Below are 17,161 nucleotides of genomic sequence, written 5' to 3'. Positions count from 1 at the left end.
CATAAACTAACTTTGGGGAAAAAATTTTGAAGTGTAATTTTATTATTTAGTTTGCCTCGCGTCCATTAGAAAACACAGAGGGGCGGCTATACTGGGACCGGTCCCCGGGGGGCGATCGAGGCGCGAAAGCTTCAGTAAATGAGAGGGAGACTTGGTTTAAAGCGCTGCTGCGTCAGTCAAAGGAAAATGCCTGTCAAACGCGTGCTGCCATGAATAATTAACCGCGTGCTGTCATGAATCAAGCAACACATCTTCTTATAGGATAAAGGCACATAGTCTCGTGAATAATTATGAGACAGCGATGAGTCATCTCCGTACTATAGTACAAGAAACGGCACAACCTATGACGTTGACATGAAGATGAATTTAAACTAGGAAGTTGAAAATAGTAACCTGGATGCCAGCCAAACTCAGCCCCGCCCACAACATTTGAGCTCGGAAAGTTAGGTCTGGACTCGATCCATAGAGGAGTAATTATCCCCGAACAGAAACTGTTCGGACCAATGAAATCATCAGGGCGGGCTTTAGACGATGATGAAACACGCCTCATAATTACAACCCAATGGAGCAGTATCAGACTCATATTCTGACTAGACTTGAGTATGACCACATTAGGCTATGAAAATAGAGCAAAAAGGCTTAAAATTAACTAGTTGTCTCCTACATTCAAAACTAACAAATGATAATTGTCTTCAGCACACATTCTTCTGTTAAAATCTCAGAAATTTTGGTTTAAGGTTTCATGACCCTTTAATAAGACAATAAGACAAACTTGTTTATGTTCACATTGACAACATGCACTTGTTGATCTGAATTATCTGATGTTGTTTCAAATGAACTCTTTCCCCGCCATTGAAGGACATGTCTGGCTTTCCGTGTTTTCATTGTTAGGTGGAACTATGACACATCTTCTGAAAGAGTACTCAATGCCTCGTTAACGACTGCTATACGTTAGCCGTCCGCCATTTTTGAACGACCAAAGACGGTTGCGAACGTGCTTTACATTTGAAAGCAAGTTGTCTGTGCATATGCAACCGAAGTTATATGCATACATGCATATCTATATCCGTAGTGAAACAGATGATTTTATAGGATTTAGTTTATTATTAAAGTTAGTGTATGTAAGATTATGTCCAAAACTGGTACTGCAGGTGTATCCCCTCTCCCTCTCCTCCCTGACTCGAGGTTGCCAGACAGGCTGCAGGATCCATCAGGAATGTTTTGTAGCTGCAGGTGTGGTAACTAGAGAAGATCTGGCAACCCGGATGCTAAAACACTACTGACTTCATGATTGGTAGAAAGGTGGAGGGTGGAGCTTCAGGCCAAAACACAACATGTCAACATCAACATCAGTTGAGGGCTGCAACAACAACTTTTAAATGACAATATCCTGGCCGGACTACTGTTGTCAGTGATATAAGAATTTGAAATTAACATGATTTCTTAATGTCTAGTGATATATCAGGACCATTTTATGATTAAATGAAATACATTTCTTACATATAGTTCCTTTAAATGGTAGATCATTCTGCTAAAAATCGTATAAATATAATGGCTGATCACTACAGACGCTGCTTTTTTATTAAAAGCATGACTCATAAACAAGTTCATTGGAAAGCAATCATCAACCAATCAGCCATCAAAATTCATTAATTATAAAAAAATTTGTAATGTGTTTAATAAACAGCAATGTAGCCTATTTATTCAAACCATTTTTTAAGTAATCATTATAAACTAGGTATTATTTGAAAGCTTAAATTCTCAAAAATTATTCTGTTTTGCAATCAGACATTGATTTACCCTGGGAACTGTACTTTGAAACGTGGGCAGTTTGCTGTTTAAAACATTTGACCTAATTTTACTGCACTATTTTACGATCAAATCCTTCTCTAACTTTGACAAAATAAAAAGCCTATTATTGAAAGATCTAAGACTCAGGGGTCCATTTGTGACCAGTGTTTTGCAATAGACGTGATATTGTGACATTAAGTTGTGACGATAAGCATAAAAAATTATAATGGAGTGTGTGTGTCACCCAGTGGCCAACTTTATAATTGCTAAACTAGCACAATACACAAATAACGCTATAGCTAATACAACTTTAAAAAGTAACCTTATTTAAAACCTGTAATGAGTTAATACATGAGCTATAAAAACACAAACCAACACATTCTCACCTGTGAAAGGTTATCGCATTTCTTCGTGAATTTAAATCGCAACGGGTTTTACAACCACAGGCTGTGTGTGTTGTGCCATCCTGGATTTTCTTTTTTTTACTGTGAGTAATGACAGCAACTGAAGTGTGGACGTGTTCTGACCATTCCAAAATGGCAGGAGCCTTTGAAGTGCGTGGAGAGGTTGAATGAGCCATCTACGTATACATATCTATGACTGAATCTCATGATCAAAAGATATATGAAGAAGAAGCAGTATCAAGCAATAGCAAATGTAAGCAGATGCATATGTGAAATAACGTGATCAACAACATTAAACAGTATATAAATCAAAACTGCCTAAAGTTACTAAATTAAATGTTGACCCAGGACGAGGTATAGGGCTGTGCAAGCTTTGGGCTTTGGGGGTGTTAATGGGACTCGATCTGCTCCATCTATGTTTTAATCTGTTCTGGATGTAGTCTTTGATTAAAAAGTGAATTTCTCAGCTTTTTTGATGAAACTTAACTGACCCACATTCAAGTGTTGATAAAAAAAGAATGCTTTAAGCTAGAATAATTTGTTGTTGTTTATAAGCAGACGGTCTGTTCTTTCTTTTGATATATTGCCTGTTTCAGATATTCATACAACAAAATATTCCATGAAAAGGGCCATGAAAAGTTTGTGAAAATTATCAAAAATGCTGGCCACTTAAAAAAAAAAATGCTGATGGGGAAAGAGTTAAAATGTTCATTGCACCAAATTGTATGCACTGAACAGGCTTGCTGTGAGCCTTTATTGCAAAAAAGTAGCCAGCTTAATTTAATTTAATTAATTTATTGTATTTAATATTATTAATGGACACTATCTGAAAAACACAAAACTTTTGCCTGTACCTTATAAATAAACAGTGTAAAACAAAATTCTGCACAATGTGCAAATGTGCATGGCTAAAGGTGCAACACTTGCTATTTTACTTTTTTGCTGAAATACTGATACTATTTAATTTAGAATGTATTTAAATTTAAAGACGCTTTCACTAATTCATGCATGCCCTCAGAATCAAACTCATGACCTTGGCGTCGCTTGCTCCGTGTTCTACTGTGTGAAGTTTGAACTATAATAAGAATGCTTGTCAGTTTTGCAACGGGCCATTTTTGCAGCATACTGTTAAAAGATGCATTAAGGAGGAAGTCGTCATTTTTGAAACAGTATGTTTACATACAACACTGAATCATTTTTCATGCTACACATAACTCAGTCAATTCAGGAATTGACATTCAGGAAATAAAAATGTAAATACAGTTGCTCATATTTATTATGCAACTTACTTATTTTACAGCTCACCTTTTAGAACTCTACGAACAGCTCACTAGTACTTTGAAGTGTGAAAAGTTTTTAATGGTGAACGTTTCTTTTGACCCAAATATCATGCTAATGTTGAGCTTAAAGCAAAAAAAATTTGCTGAAATATATTTATTTTCTCAGATTCTCTAAACAACACTACAGTATATTAGTGAATCTGTTTTGTAGCTGTTTTTTTTTTTTTACTTGAATGGGAATGAATCTTCCAAAGTACTTTGAGGGGCCACATTTTATTGATGCTGTTTTGGAATTGAGGGTGTGCTTTTAAAAAGCTTTGTTGAGCTCTCAGTAATATTGTCTTTCTCAAACCCTAGTTAGAAGGGAGTTTCAGTACTCCTGAATCATGAATCATCATGATAGCCCTGCTAGTGTTTCAGGTCACTGGTAATCGTAGCCTCTGGCTAACCTCGACCTAACCTGCTGAACCCAGCCAAGACAAAGCTGCTTAGGCATGAACTACATCCTTTTGTATGTGGAGACATCAGGATTATAAATCAGTGCCAGGGCAAAAAAGGAGAATTTAGGGAGGATTCATTGTGGCGCTATGGAATGTGCAGAAGATGAACAGCATTGGAAGAAAGTATGAGTGTTGGGGAAGTTATTCCAAAACAGTAGGCTGTTACTAATTATTTTTTATTGCATGAATCATTATTAGGCGCATATTGAATCTGCAGGTTTTTGATGTTTCTTGGTGGTGTTCAAAAACAGTTCAAAATTCTTGAATTCCGAAACAGCTAAATGGACCACAATGAAATGAATTGGACTATTTTTAAATTGGTGTACCCTCAGAACAATATTTCTGGCTCTGTCATCAAAGACACAGTGAGACACAAAATGTTATTTTATTGCTGAAGTGTACATTAAAGGTTAGTAACTTGCATTTATGCAATTGGTATTAGGGATGGGTATCAGTTCCTGTCCTGAATCGATTTAGTTTTTAGATTCAAAGGCACTTGCATTGCATTCAAGATATACATTTCACCAATTCATGCATTTTCTCAGAATCAAACCTCTGTCCTTGGCGTTGTTTTTCCTACGGTTTGCACTATAGACACACAACAGAATGTTGCAGGTGTGTTCACACTTGTCAGGTTTGATTTGATTTAAACTCTGTTAGTGTGGTTCATTGGAATAAGTGTGCCATCCGAACCCTGGTGCGCACCAAACAAGGGGGCGAGACCTCTGATAAGACTAAAATGTGCGACTGAAATGTGAACGCCGCACGGACCAAAGACATGTAAATGAACCAAAAACAGGACATAACGTCACAAGATGCGACCCTAAAAAGGACAGAATGCTGAAACTGTTTTTTCTTATCATAGTCCTGATGTTGTCCATCACAGTTTGGAACAGATATCAAAACCGCGTCTCCTCGCAGTAGATCTTCATTTGTGTGTGTGATGGAGGGATTCCTGCTGTTGTTTTGAGACACATTTTACAAGCTTTTCACGAGTTGTCAGCCCCCATCATATACCACCATATGAATTTACATACAGCGAGCGCATTTAGCCCAGCACACAGCATTGGTTTGGATGTTTGACAAGTTCCGTCACAAAATATACATCCTAAAAGCCGTTTTTTAAACTTTAGGTTTGGTGTTAAAAATGACATTGTGAATGCTAAGCGAACCAGGACTGAATTTATAATTTTCTGAGAACCAAACTATAAATGTGAACGCCTTAAATGTGTATGGGTATATAATGGGTGTATGATGCAGTATTTCAGAAAGACAGCAGACAGCTAAAGCATGGCAGCTAAATAAAACACCATTAACACACCATCACTAATAATATCAAAACTAATATATACAGTCTGAAAATATAAATTTATTTTATATGAAGTACTATATACTGTATACTGTATATATGATGTTGGTTGGATGGTTGCTCATCCAGAGCAAAAACGAAGTGAATGTCAGAGATGTCAAAACCACTATGATAATGAGTCAATGTGGTTGTTGGTCAGTTTTAATGTTGATGTCGTCCTGCATTATTAAGTGTTTTGATAGACCTTGACAGCCTGTAATAATTCATTTTGTGTGTACCGCAAAGTATGATTAACATTTTTGTTGTTGTTATGAAGCCGCTGACCATTAGAAGTTATGCAAACTTTTGAGTTGATATCTTTGTAAATACTGCTGTTGCCTTTAAAGAGTTAATTGATATAAAACGCAGTGGTTGAGTGATATGGTATTTTAAATTGCCTCCTTTCGATACTAATGTCTAGAGGAGTGTGGTCGTTTTTTTTCCGTCTACATTTTTAGTGGAACATTTTGAGGCAACTTATGGGTGAGGAGGAGATTTTAAGTTTAAAGTTACAGAAATAAAGCTGTTGTGTTGAGAATGGAACCAAAATAGCTTCACAATCATTAAAATAATATGATTCACAAAATTGTAATTTAAAGTCTCATTCAAAAATGGGACATGCAAAAAACAATTCATAAATACACAAATAGTGTATTAGCAACATTGATTCTTCACTCTTTATTTCCATGTAGATGTTTCTGACAGATTTTAAATCCCAAATGCATTTATAAACCGTTTCCTCTTTAAACAGTCAATCAGAGTTAATGCTTACAGTCCAGCCAATCATAAGAGAGATTGTACTGCTACACTGCCTCTAGTAGTATCATACTGGGCAGTAACGTGCATTATAGATCTCAGTGGTATTTTTCAAATGGTAATATTCTCACAAAGAAACCATCATACTATGTGTAATTACATATCGCCCTTTGGCATTTTTCACAGCACATATTTAGAAACCCAATACGTCATTGTGATAGTGATTGACTGACATTAATACTCGGTTTCTAAAGTTCTCCTATGACTTTTATTTAGTACCACGAAGCCCTCAAGCTAAAACGGTCCTACTTCCTGCTGCTTTTTGCTTCTCAGTTCTTTATATAAGTTAATAACTTTGCACACACATGAGAATCGTTTTTCTCTCGAAGCTGTTTAATGCATGCTCTTCTACATAAAAGCCTTGTGAAACGTGCTGTTAATGCGAAAATATCATTGAGGTCTCATTCTGCAGATTGATGCAGACAGATTTCCATTGCGACAAATCCGGACTGTCAGAAACATTTCAGGTAATCGCTTGTTCTTGTGGCTGTTTCCCTTTAGACGTGGAGCACACGGAGGACGAGGGTGGGGACTCTGCAAAGAATGAGGTAAAACTGTCTTCCTGTTGTGTGCCTGTCTGTGATATATGTGTGTACGTTCGCCTGTTTCTGTCTGAAAAGGCCTTTTCCGTTTATCACTCAAGACCTCAGAAGAAAATAGGAAGATGACGCTTCCGTGGAACTTGTTTTTTCAGCCATTTGATTATGAAAGAAATGGTACCCTGATGGTGAAATATCAAATGCACTTGGTCCTCTGCTTGAAACGAGGGTCACTGTTCTCCACTGGCCATGTCCAGATGGAAGGTTAGAGTCTATCTGTCGGGCGCTAAAACCCTCTCTGCAACGAAGTTTGCCAGTCCCCCACAAGCCCATTCGCAAAACCACTCCGGTAGACTAACCGCCTACTTCCTTACTTCATTTAGGATCGCATAGATAGATAAGCACAGAGAAACAGAGAGAGACAAAGTCGTTAATTTTTTCTTTTCTTTTCCTTTTTTTTTGTTGCTTTTGTCCCTTTAAACAGGGAGCTCGCGGGAGGCTCCGTGGGGGAGTGGGCTGGGAAGTCAGCCTCCGTCAAAGACCCATGCCCAGAGTAACCTTCCAAGCCGGTGACCCTTATTACATTAGCAAGAGGACCAGGGAGGAGTTGCTGGCCAAGTGGAAGTTGGAGGTGAGTACCATTGCTCACCACTGTCCCAGATGAAGAGCGATAGGGAGCCTGTCAGCATTTCTATTATAGCAGGAACGTTTGCCAGGGCGACAGCGTGCCGAATAAACTCTGCGAAATCCAAGTGTATTTGATGAGTCATTTGATATTGCATGAAGGTACCATTTATTTCATGAGACATCTGGCTGCTTCTCACAGTGAAAATCCACTGGTTGCCTTATTGTTAGCAGTCATAGACTTGTTTGTTAGGAATGCATTGGCCAATCATTAATGGCAGCCCTAACCAGCGAGTTTAAGGCAGTCTGATTTACAGATACATGTTTTTTTTTAATTTCAGTTTGATTATTGGCTGATATAAGAGCTTTTTTAAATGTTTAGGTATTAAAGGGGTCATGAATTGAGAAATCAACTTTCTCTTGAGTTCCTGATATGTAAAAGGTCATGGTAACATACGAATATCCTGTAAGTTTTAGAGCCTTATTAGTCAAAGAAAATATTTTATTGTCAGCTGGCTCAGCAAATGATCGATCTGGGAATGTGTGTCCCCATGACGTCAGAGTGCAGTGAAAAGCCGCCTCAAGACCAATGCCTAATTCTGTAGTCCCGCCCATCGACTTGACTTGTGCATGTAATGACATGAGGTGATAAATAACATAGGCCTACGTGGAGCTAAACCGGATCGAACTTCCAGGCAATTAAGCATGTTACAAACATGCCATAATCTTCCTTCGGATTCCAGTATTACCAATACGTGGTTGAACTTTATTTTTAATGGAGATCCAGCTCACAGGGCTAAAGACATTGCATTTGTTTGCTTCATTTCACTGTTTCGTTTGTAAACCAGAGACTGGATTTGCAGAAAGGATGAGATAAAAAAAAATGATGCTGTGGCTTTTGGATTTGACAGGAATGATGCAACACAATTATGTACTTAAAAATGTTTTTTTTATATGTGATAGTGTTGCATTGTTACGTTTAATATCTTCTGATTATGTATGTGTCTAACTAAACATAACGCTGTCACAGGCTGAAGTATCCTTTGTATTTGAAGTGTTGTTGGTTCATTGTGCTGCAATTTCATGATCAGACTCGGACATGTATGGGCCAGGGCTCGCACTAAATATAGTATCTTAAATAGTGAAATAACATTTATGTGCATTTTTCACACTCTTGACTGGTCATTTGAAGAAAAAATACAACCGCAGAAGTTTTATTGTTGCTGATTTGTGAAGTGAAATTTTGCTGATGCACGTACTGGTTTGTGGGTGCACGCGTACGTGTGTGTGGGTGTGTTATATGTGGTTATATCCACCAATCGGGCCGGTCAAGTAATAAAAAATAACATTCCAATTAATTGCGGGAATGCGGGTGGATGAGAGATAAATCATTGTGTTTGTTTGATAAAGACATATTGCGAGCCGTGTTGGCGAATAATTCCGGTTGCCGTTTCAACACATTGTAAGTGTTCAAAACAATTTCTTTCTTGTAAGGGAGCCGAAGCTCATGTAATATTCAAAACTGTTATTCAATCATAGCAGTGGGTGTTTACTTCCAAGTCTACTTCCAAATGTGGCACAACCATAAAAATTCAAGCCTTTCAAGAGCTAGGCTTAAAACCAGGGAAGAAAAAAACCTGTTACTTATTCATTAATATGTTTTTGAATGTAAAAGAAACACGTGAACGTCACAAGTTGACCTCAGATAACAGTATAAAAAAGCCAGTTCATGACCCCTTTACATATTCCATATTTAATTGTGCATGCTTATTTAGTTTATTTTCCAAGTTAGTTTCTGATTGTTGTAATCTAAAACAGTTTTGTTTTTTAATTTTACATTTATAATTTTATAGAAATGCGTGATTTTTGCTCCACTTGTGTTTTCCGAACATTCCTCCAGTATTCCATTGGTCAATTTTAAAGAAATTATTGTTTAATGTGAATTAAAGGAACACATTTCTGGTTTTGGAGCCTTAAAGGGTTAGTTCACCCAAAAATGAAATTTCTTTAATTAATGACTCACCCCAATGTCGTTCCACCCCCGTAAGACCTCTGTTCATCCTCTGAACACAGTTTAAGATATTTTAGATTTAGTCTGAGGCCTTTCTGTCCTTTGAATGTAAGTGTATGCCAACTTGCTGTCCACGTCCAGAAGGTAATGAAAACATCATCAAAGTAGTCCATATGTGACATCAGTTGGTTAGTTAGACTCTTTTGAAGCGTCGACAATACATTTTGGTCCAAAAATAACAAAAAATATGAATTTATTCAGCATTGTCTTCTCTTCAGTGTTCCTCAAATAAAGAATCAAACAGTCATGATTCAAGATTCGGATCCGCGTGTCAACTGGCAAACTGCTGAAATCACGTGACATTGGCGATATGAATCACGAATCAATACGCTGATTCACGACCGTTTGATTCTTTATTTGAGGTTTGAAAACAAACGGGGAAGAGAAGACAATGCTGAATAAAGTCGTATTTTTTGTTATTTTTGGACCAAAATGTATTGTCGAAGCTTCAAAAGAGTCTAACTAACCACCTGATGTCACATATGGACTACTTTGATGATGTTTTCATTACCTTCTGGACGTAGACAGCAAGTGGGCATTCACTTACATTCAAAGGACAGAAAGCCCTCGGACTAAATCTGAAATATCTTAAACTATGTTCTGAGGATGAACAGAGGTCTTATGGGTGTGGAACAACATTTTGGTGAGTCATTAATGAAAGAAATTTCATTTTTGGGTGAACTAACCCTTTAAGGTCCATTGAACGATATCATGAACGATAACTATAAAGATAACTATATTAGCATCTACACCAACAGATGATAGCATTGAGTTAAAGCAATCTCCTGCTTTAAATGCTCAAGATTTTAAGCTTTACAAGTGGATTCTGATTGGCTGTCAAAGGTTTTTATCATTCATCAGCTGGGGAAAAATTTCTTGAAACATTCAATGATATTGTTCCCCTGTGTCATTTTCTTGTTCTAGAATTAGAGTAATTATCAAAACTTTATGGTAGTAGTTATCGTTATTGCTGTAGTTATAGCCTAATTCTTAATGTCAACATGCTTTTACTGAGAGGTGTGCGGCTACAAAAAGGTTTGGAAACAGTGATTTAGATCAGGCATTTAGCCCTCAGTTAGTACCCACTGCTATGGCGAAGCTCAAGTACCATTGCAGGTGTAGGTGGTTGACAGTTTTTCTAATGGCACTGTTTTGTATGGTGAGAACTGCTGGGTTACATAATGCTCTTTTTCCTCGGTAACCAAAGGAGGCCAACCAATCAACATCAAGCTCCCCCCGCCCCATCTTCTTCTCTCTGCCCCTCGCCACACTGTGTTTGAGGATAAGCCATAAAAGTGTCAGAGATCCCAGAAATACGGCCAAATTAGCTGGACACACAGTTGTCTCGTGAGTGGACGTCGTAAAATTCCAGCGAAATGGGCGTTTCGCATTCTTCACGGAGAGAGCTGGAATCCTCCATCAGGAGCCTGGGAATTTTCTTTTTCTCTGAATAGGCACATTGTGGATGAGCTCAGATCGTAACATGTCATAGCTCTGTTTGCTCGCCGAAGGTCTATGCAGTTATGTTTTCTCGAAGAGCTCCTCAGCGGACACAACAATGCAGCAGGAAACCCTTTTGAAAGGGGCCTTGACATGTTTCCTTCCTCTGCCTACGAGGCCTGAGCCGCATACAGTCAGCAAAGCTTTGTTAGCATAGAAGGGGTGGCCCTAAGGTGGAGGGGGGTGGGGGGGGCGAGTAAAACCCAGCCTGCTTTCACTTTCTTTGAGCGAGGGGGATCATGTCTCTCTTTCTCTTTTTTTTTAATAAGTGCCCAACGCTACAGTAGATTCCTCTTTCCCACCCCCATCCAGTTCCCTTCACTCCTCCCCCTCTCCCCTCACTACTCTCTGCAGTGGAAATGAACTCCGTACTATGGATATAAGGGTGAAGATGAGGTTTACAGCGAATTTCCAGCGCTGCTTGCAAGACAGCCTCCTGGACAGCCGCCAACATTCTGCAAGTCCTCTCTAGCCAACCAGAATTCCTGTTGGGAACCACCTGACCCTGAATTCCCAGACAAAGAAATGTTCATGCTTTCTTTTTCTTTTTTTTCCTCTTTTTTTTCTTTTTTTTTTGAAGCGGTCTCCACTGAGCCAAGAGTGGGGCAAGAAAAAAAGAGATTCACACGTTGGATTTAAAGTGCCGAGTGCAGGCGTGTATGGGTAGGTCGGCTGACTTGTTTGTTGTTGATAGCACAGGGGACAGTGTGCATGTCTGAGTAGACTTGCTGGAGGAGGAATATGCTGACTTCAGGTATTTCCAGGAGACTTGTTACGGACCATCTGCCCCGGGTAGCTTAAAGGAAACCCATCTCTTTAAATCCAGAGTGCCGGACCGAGCTAAAAACATTGCAAGTACAAGACAAAATGGTTTGCTTAAAAAGGTTCTTTTTCTAGCCTGTATGTTATCACAGGGGGATTGCAGAGAGCTGAATGTGTTTCCTGTTTTACTGCCTCTGCAGGATGTTGTGCACAGGGCATATCTTTGGATTTGTTCACATATTACTTGGTTTTTAATAGTGCTGTGATCTGACAGTGTGTTTGTGGTTATTTATACAGTCGGCTTGCAGATAGATGTAGCATGTTGTAGCTCTAACGAATGCTTTAAGAGTTATTTAAAAGGGAAGTTTTGCTATTGAGCTTGAAAACAGATTATATACTTTTTTCCAATTGTCAGATTTGAGTAGGCAAAGTAAACACTTAAAACTGGCAGTAGTTGTCGTTTGTGTTGTAACGGAAATACGGTGCGTGTCTTTTTAAGGATATGCAAATATGAATGAACCGAGTGAACCCGGGAACCGCATGTGATCAGTGCGCTGCCAGCTCTCGCTCGTACTTTTGAGTCAAGGCTGCACAGACTGAAACAGGCAGACTTTTACACTTCAGCTTTGGACGGTTGCTGCACAATTTTGAGGAAATAACAAATTTTAGATTAAAATCATTTTGAGCAACTGGACATGAATGAATAAAGAGAAGTCTCTAAAAAGTTTCAACATTAAGGCACTTACACTAAGACTCTTTTAGCATGCCTGACCTCTGCTACACTACTAATTACCAGATTCTTTAAGGGACCCAGCACAATTGCAAGCTAAATGCATCCTCTATTCTTCGGACTTGGGAGGCTAAAAAGTGAACAGCCTTTGTTCAATTGCTCACAAAGTCACTTCAAAATAAATGCGATTGTCACACAAGTGGCGATAGCCATTCATCCCCTGCCTTTTGGAATTTCAGTGTGCACTGCTGTGCTGCCAGCATTTGAAGTGAATTAATTCCTCATATTGTAAATCAAAAAATGTCACATATTGTTCAAAGTACCAAAACAAACATTATTGATTGGTTTAAAAACAGTTGCTAAAAAATGTATTCTTTATCAGCTATGTTCAACAAAGCTTGGCTTTTTACACTTTTATAATATTTTTTTACTTTTTACACTTTGTTACACTGCATACGGTGTGACAATACAGACTTGTTTATCATTTTCAACCCAAACTAATGCTTCCAAGATGATACATTCAAAACTAACATAGACTGATAACACTGGGCTAACATAGATTGCTCATCTATGTTAGCCCAGCATGATAACATATATCAGAACAATTTGCAACTACAATATTCATTTTGCCACAGAAAACCAAAGATTTAAAGGTGCACTCTGTAGTATTTTTGATTTTGAAAATATCTAAAAACCACTAGGCCAGTGTAATATATATTTTGTTCAGTTAAGTACTTACAATATCCCAAATGTTTCCAACTATTTGAAAATTGTGAGAAAATTGCTATTTAACCAAGAAGCCGGGACATCTCAGCATAGCGTCTGAGGGAGTCGCCTGTCAATTGCATCATATCTACGTTACCCTCAGTTTTATTTGGCAGAAATACTTTACTCTTAGCAGTGTGAACAAGTTTCACAGCAGCCGCTGAGCGAACACACAGAGTAACATCATAACATCATTTTAAACACACTCAAATGTACCTAATATGATAAACAGAGCTGCGTTACCTCACACTCATGACCGGAAAAGCGGAAATAGCGCCGGCGCCTGGCGACTCTGTCCCATCCCGTCATAATAAAAGTCCCACTGCTCGCGAGGCGTGTGTTTTTGTAACAATCGCTCCAGTGGCCTTGCTGAGCTCCACAACACTCGGTCCTGCTGTGCTTCATACTACAGTAACGTTAATAATCACATCCATCAACATGATTTCTGCCCGAGTCTTAGCCTGATTCTTTTCCACCGGCTGTGAGGTAAAGACCACATGTCTCAAGGTGCTGTGCTCAAACTTGTAGTCATCAAATTACGCCTTTGTTTTAAATAGGTGCCCTCTAGTGGACATAAAATTTGCATAGTGCACCTTTAAATTTGTAAGACTTAAAGATACATGTATATGATCAACATACGTGTGACTGTGACTACTCAAATTAAACTTACATTAACTTTCCCGAAACTCTCACTGGCCTCAGTCAGTCCTTATAGTGAGCCCTGTATTTAATTATAAAAGAATATTGTTTATTTAATTAATGTTGTCTTTTTATGGCTATGTCATATGAACAGTAACACATTCAAAGGGCCGAGTATGCCTGAAGACCTTAAATACAGGCATTAGTTGCATTAGTTGATCGTGGTATGTAAATGATTACAATAAGGTTTGAAAAACGGAATTCGCCAGAGGAGCTCCCTTGGAAAAGAGGCTTGGTTGATCATTGTAACGTGTAGAGCAGCTTAAGGCCATGGGTGTTTCCTTTCAGATATAGGTAGCGCTCCTAAAGACCATACTTCCTATAATACAGCACACAGCTTCAACATAGTGATTAAAAAACACTTTATCACAATGTTAACCTTCTCACCATTCAGTACTAGATTTTATAAAAGTTGAAACTGAAAAGTTTTGTTTATTACTTAGTACTGTAAGCTGTATTTTTCTGTTGTTGTTGTTGTTGTTGTTGTTTTTTTGTGTGTAAATGAAAGTACTAGTTTATAGTATTACAGGACATCCACATTTTTAGTCCCATAGTGGCTATAAAGTAAGTTTTCTTGGTGCTGATGATTAAAATGAAAAGCCAGAGATTAACAGCTCATTACTTCAGTGGCTGGAGGGTATGTGAGGGATTGTTTGTGAGGGTAGGTGAGAGACTACTAAAATTTCAGAAACAATTTAACTACATATATCTCAAAATCTGTTGCTTTTAATCTACTATTTTCTATTTCTTCTTCTATAAATTGGACAGCGTACAGCAAACTAGGCTGTCAAATGGGAAACGTTCTATTTTTTAGGATGGTTAATAATTAATACATTTATTAATTCTGTGAATAGCAAAGTAAAATTGATGCCAACAGTACAGCTTGTTTTAATAGTTGTTTTTTGTTGTGTTTTTTTTCTGTGTATCATATATGACTTTATTCTATACTTCTACACAACCACCGTGGTTATTTTAAATTCTCTCTTGTGAATGACATACTGATTTTATATATATATGTTGTTATTCCTGAGCTGGGCTGTGTGTTTGTGGCCGACAAAGACTGTAAAGTACTGTACTCCTGGAACCCTCCCCCTTTCCATCCTTCTCATCTCCCCCTTCCTCAATTTCAAGAGCCAGACTCGCTACAGTGAGGCCCCCGAAGAGGGGCATTTACAGCTGGTGGGGGGAAAAACACGTCCAGAAGCAAACCTCCACTTATAGCTTCAGAGCTTTCCTCTCCTCCCCCAGTTTTTGGGGAGTCAGTTTTCTATTGATTTTTTCATTTATATAGCATGTGAGATTAAATCAATCGTGGGTAGCTCAAGATAATATTTTACTTAAATAAGAGTTTCAGATTTCCATTTTATTCTGATATAATTTCATTTATATTCTTGGCTTGGAAGGATTGGACTGAGATTTCATTAAGGTTAAATCAGGCCACTGGTGTATGACAGAAAATTGTATATACATATTAGAGGGAATTGTATATAACGGTAACATTAGACATCGCAATATAGTTGTTTTTGATGGAGATTCAATGCAAAATTGTTGTATTGAATAACCATGGCAATAGTGCATTAAATACTATAGTTATTTAAATACTTTTGAAAATAAAAAGTACTGCATTCATTACAAAAAAAATCATAACAAGTGAGTAAAGAACAGCCTTGGCCTCTGATAGCCACACACAAATATATCTAATATCAATGGTGTAGAATCACTTAAGGACTTTTATCATTGCTTGGTATGCAACAGTGAGACTCTGAGGTCAGCCACTTTCAAAGTCAATATTCTAAGGCGCCTCTGCACAGGCTGTGATATTTTCTCTTGTAAATCTGTTGAAATGAAAAGGTGCTTATTTTCATACATTTTTATTTTAAAAAGCACTTACTAAATAATTAATAGAGATAAGCAGTGTTGGGGGGCAGTTACATGTAATTAGTTTACATAATTTAATTTCAAAATAAATGTAACTGTAATCAGTTACAGTTACTGATAAAAAAAGTGTAATTAAAGTACAGTTAATTATAAAAATGTTAACGATTACAAAGGGGGTTACCGGTACATCTGAATATTTTCTGTAAAAAGCTGGGATATGTTGAATAATATAAATTTGTTGCTTTGCCAGTTTTTGATGTGCACAGTGTCTCCTGCCATTTAAAGGCCGTTTAGTAAAGCAATGCTATTCTGATGCTTTTAGTTTGTTTGAATTTGTTTAGCACCACATCTGCCAATTACATCAATCCACATTGCCGCTAAAAGCTTTAGGCTACAACCTGTCTGAGAGTTGCCACCATGGTAAATCATAAAAATGCATTCCAGTGCTGGAAATTTTGAAAATTAATCAAATGTTACATTACTTTATTAAAGCAATTGGAATAAGTTACAGATTACAATTTACCCTATTTAACAAGTATTATATTTCCAAAGTAACCTTCCCAACACTGGTGATAAGCAATTTTAAACTGTTGTTTGGGTATACATATTTCTATATTTTTAATAATTTATTTTCAATATTGCTACCACTCTGTTTGTGTACACATGAAACTGTCAAATCTAACAAGTATCTAGTTCAGTACAGTACGGAGGCCCCCGAGGCTCTGTATTACATAGCTAGAAGACATCAGGAAACATGATATTAAATTTCTCATTGTTATGCTGATGATGCAGCTTTATATTTCTTCCATACCACATTCTCAATTGTTCAAGTTGTTATTAGGACATTGAGACTGGGTAGCGTGGACAGCAATTTCCTTTTTTTAAATGCTGACAAAACAGCTTGTATTCATTGGACCAGAAACTATAAATATTGCAGCTCAAATACAATCTGCATCTAGATGGATGTTATGATTTGTCCTTTAAAATCCATATTTCCAGAGATTATAGAACAGTATTCTTAAACTTCAGAAATGTTTGCTAAGTTACGAAACATGCTTTGCTTTGTTTGCTTTGAAACAACAATGAATCACGAAAAGCGCTATACAAATAATAAAACAAATACTATTTTAAGACATCTTGCAGCTCCCTTGGAAGATTACTTAGGCTCAGTTGAGAACTCAGCTCAGTTGATTGATTGATTGATTGAACCACTGGTATCTACAGTGTCACTGTACCTCCCAGTCCTGCAGAGATAAATACATGCTCATAAGCACAGAACGGCTTGCATACATTTAAATACTCTTTCCACCATCAACCGCTGTCAAAGACAAACAGCCTGGCACATATGGCCGAGCTCATTGAAGCAGTCAGTGAAGCCATACAGATATTTATAAACTACAGTGGGGCTTCTTGATTTGTGGCCACATGTTTCTACTCCACACCATCATGCTGTC

General features: G+C 37.7%; 1 protein-coding gene across 4 annotated transcripts in view; it reads left to right on the top strand.

Annotated features, from left to right (window-relative positions):
- dnmt3ab (DNA (cytosine-5-)-methyltransferase 3 alpha b) overlaps positions 1 to 17,161 on the top strand; it is a 63,318-nt gene that overhangs the window by 21,204 nt on the left and 24,953 nt on the right. The window contains exons 5-6 of one of the 4 annotated variants that reach the window (XM_067455371.1): positions 6,641 to 6,687; positions 7,163 to 7,309. In XM_067455371.1, the coding sequence (XP_067311472.1) occupies positions 6,641 to 6,687; positions 7,163 to 7,309 (194 nt within the window). Of the gene's footprint in view, positions 1 to 6,640; positions 6,688 to 7,162; positions 7,310 to 11,231; positions 11,537 to 11,598; positions 11,628 to 17,161 lie in introns of those variants that run through there. The other 3 variants (XM_067455372.1, XM_067455373.1, XM_067455374.1) reach the window with 3 other exon arrangements.

Source organism: Pseudorasbora parva, chromosome 10, assembly GCF_024679245.1.
Source record: "Pseudorasbora parva isolate DD20220531a chromosome 10, ASM2467924v1, whole genome shotgun sequence".
In the NCBI taxonomy this organism is placed as follows: domain Eukaryota; kingdom Metazoa; phylum Chordata; class Actinopteri; order Cypriniformes; family Gobionidae; genus Pseudorasbora; species Pseudorasbora parva.
This window is presented reverse-complemented; position numbering and strand designations above follow the sequence as displayed.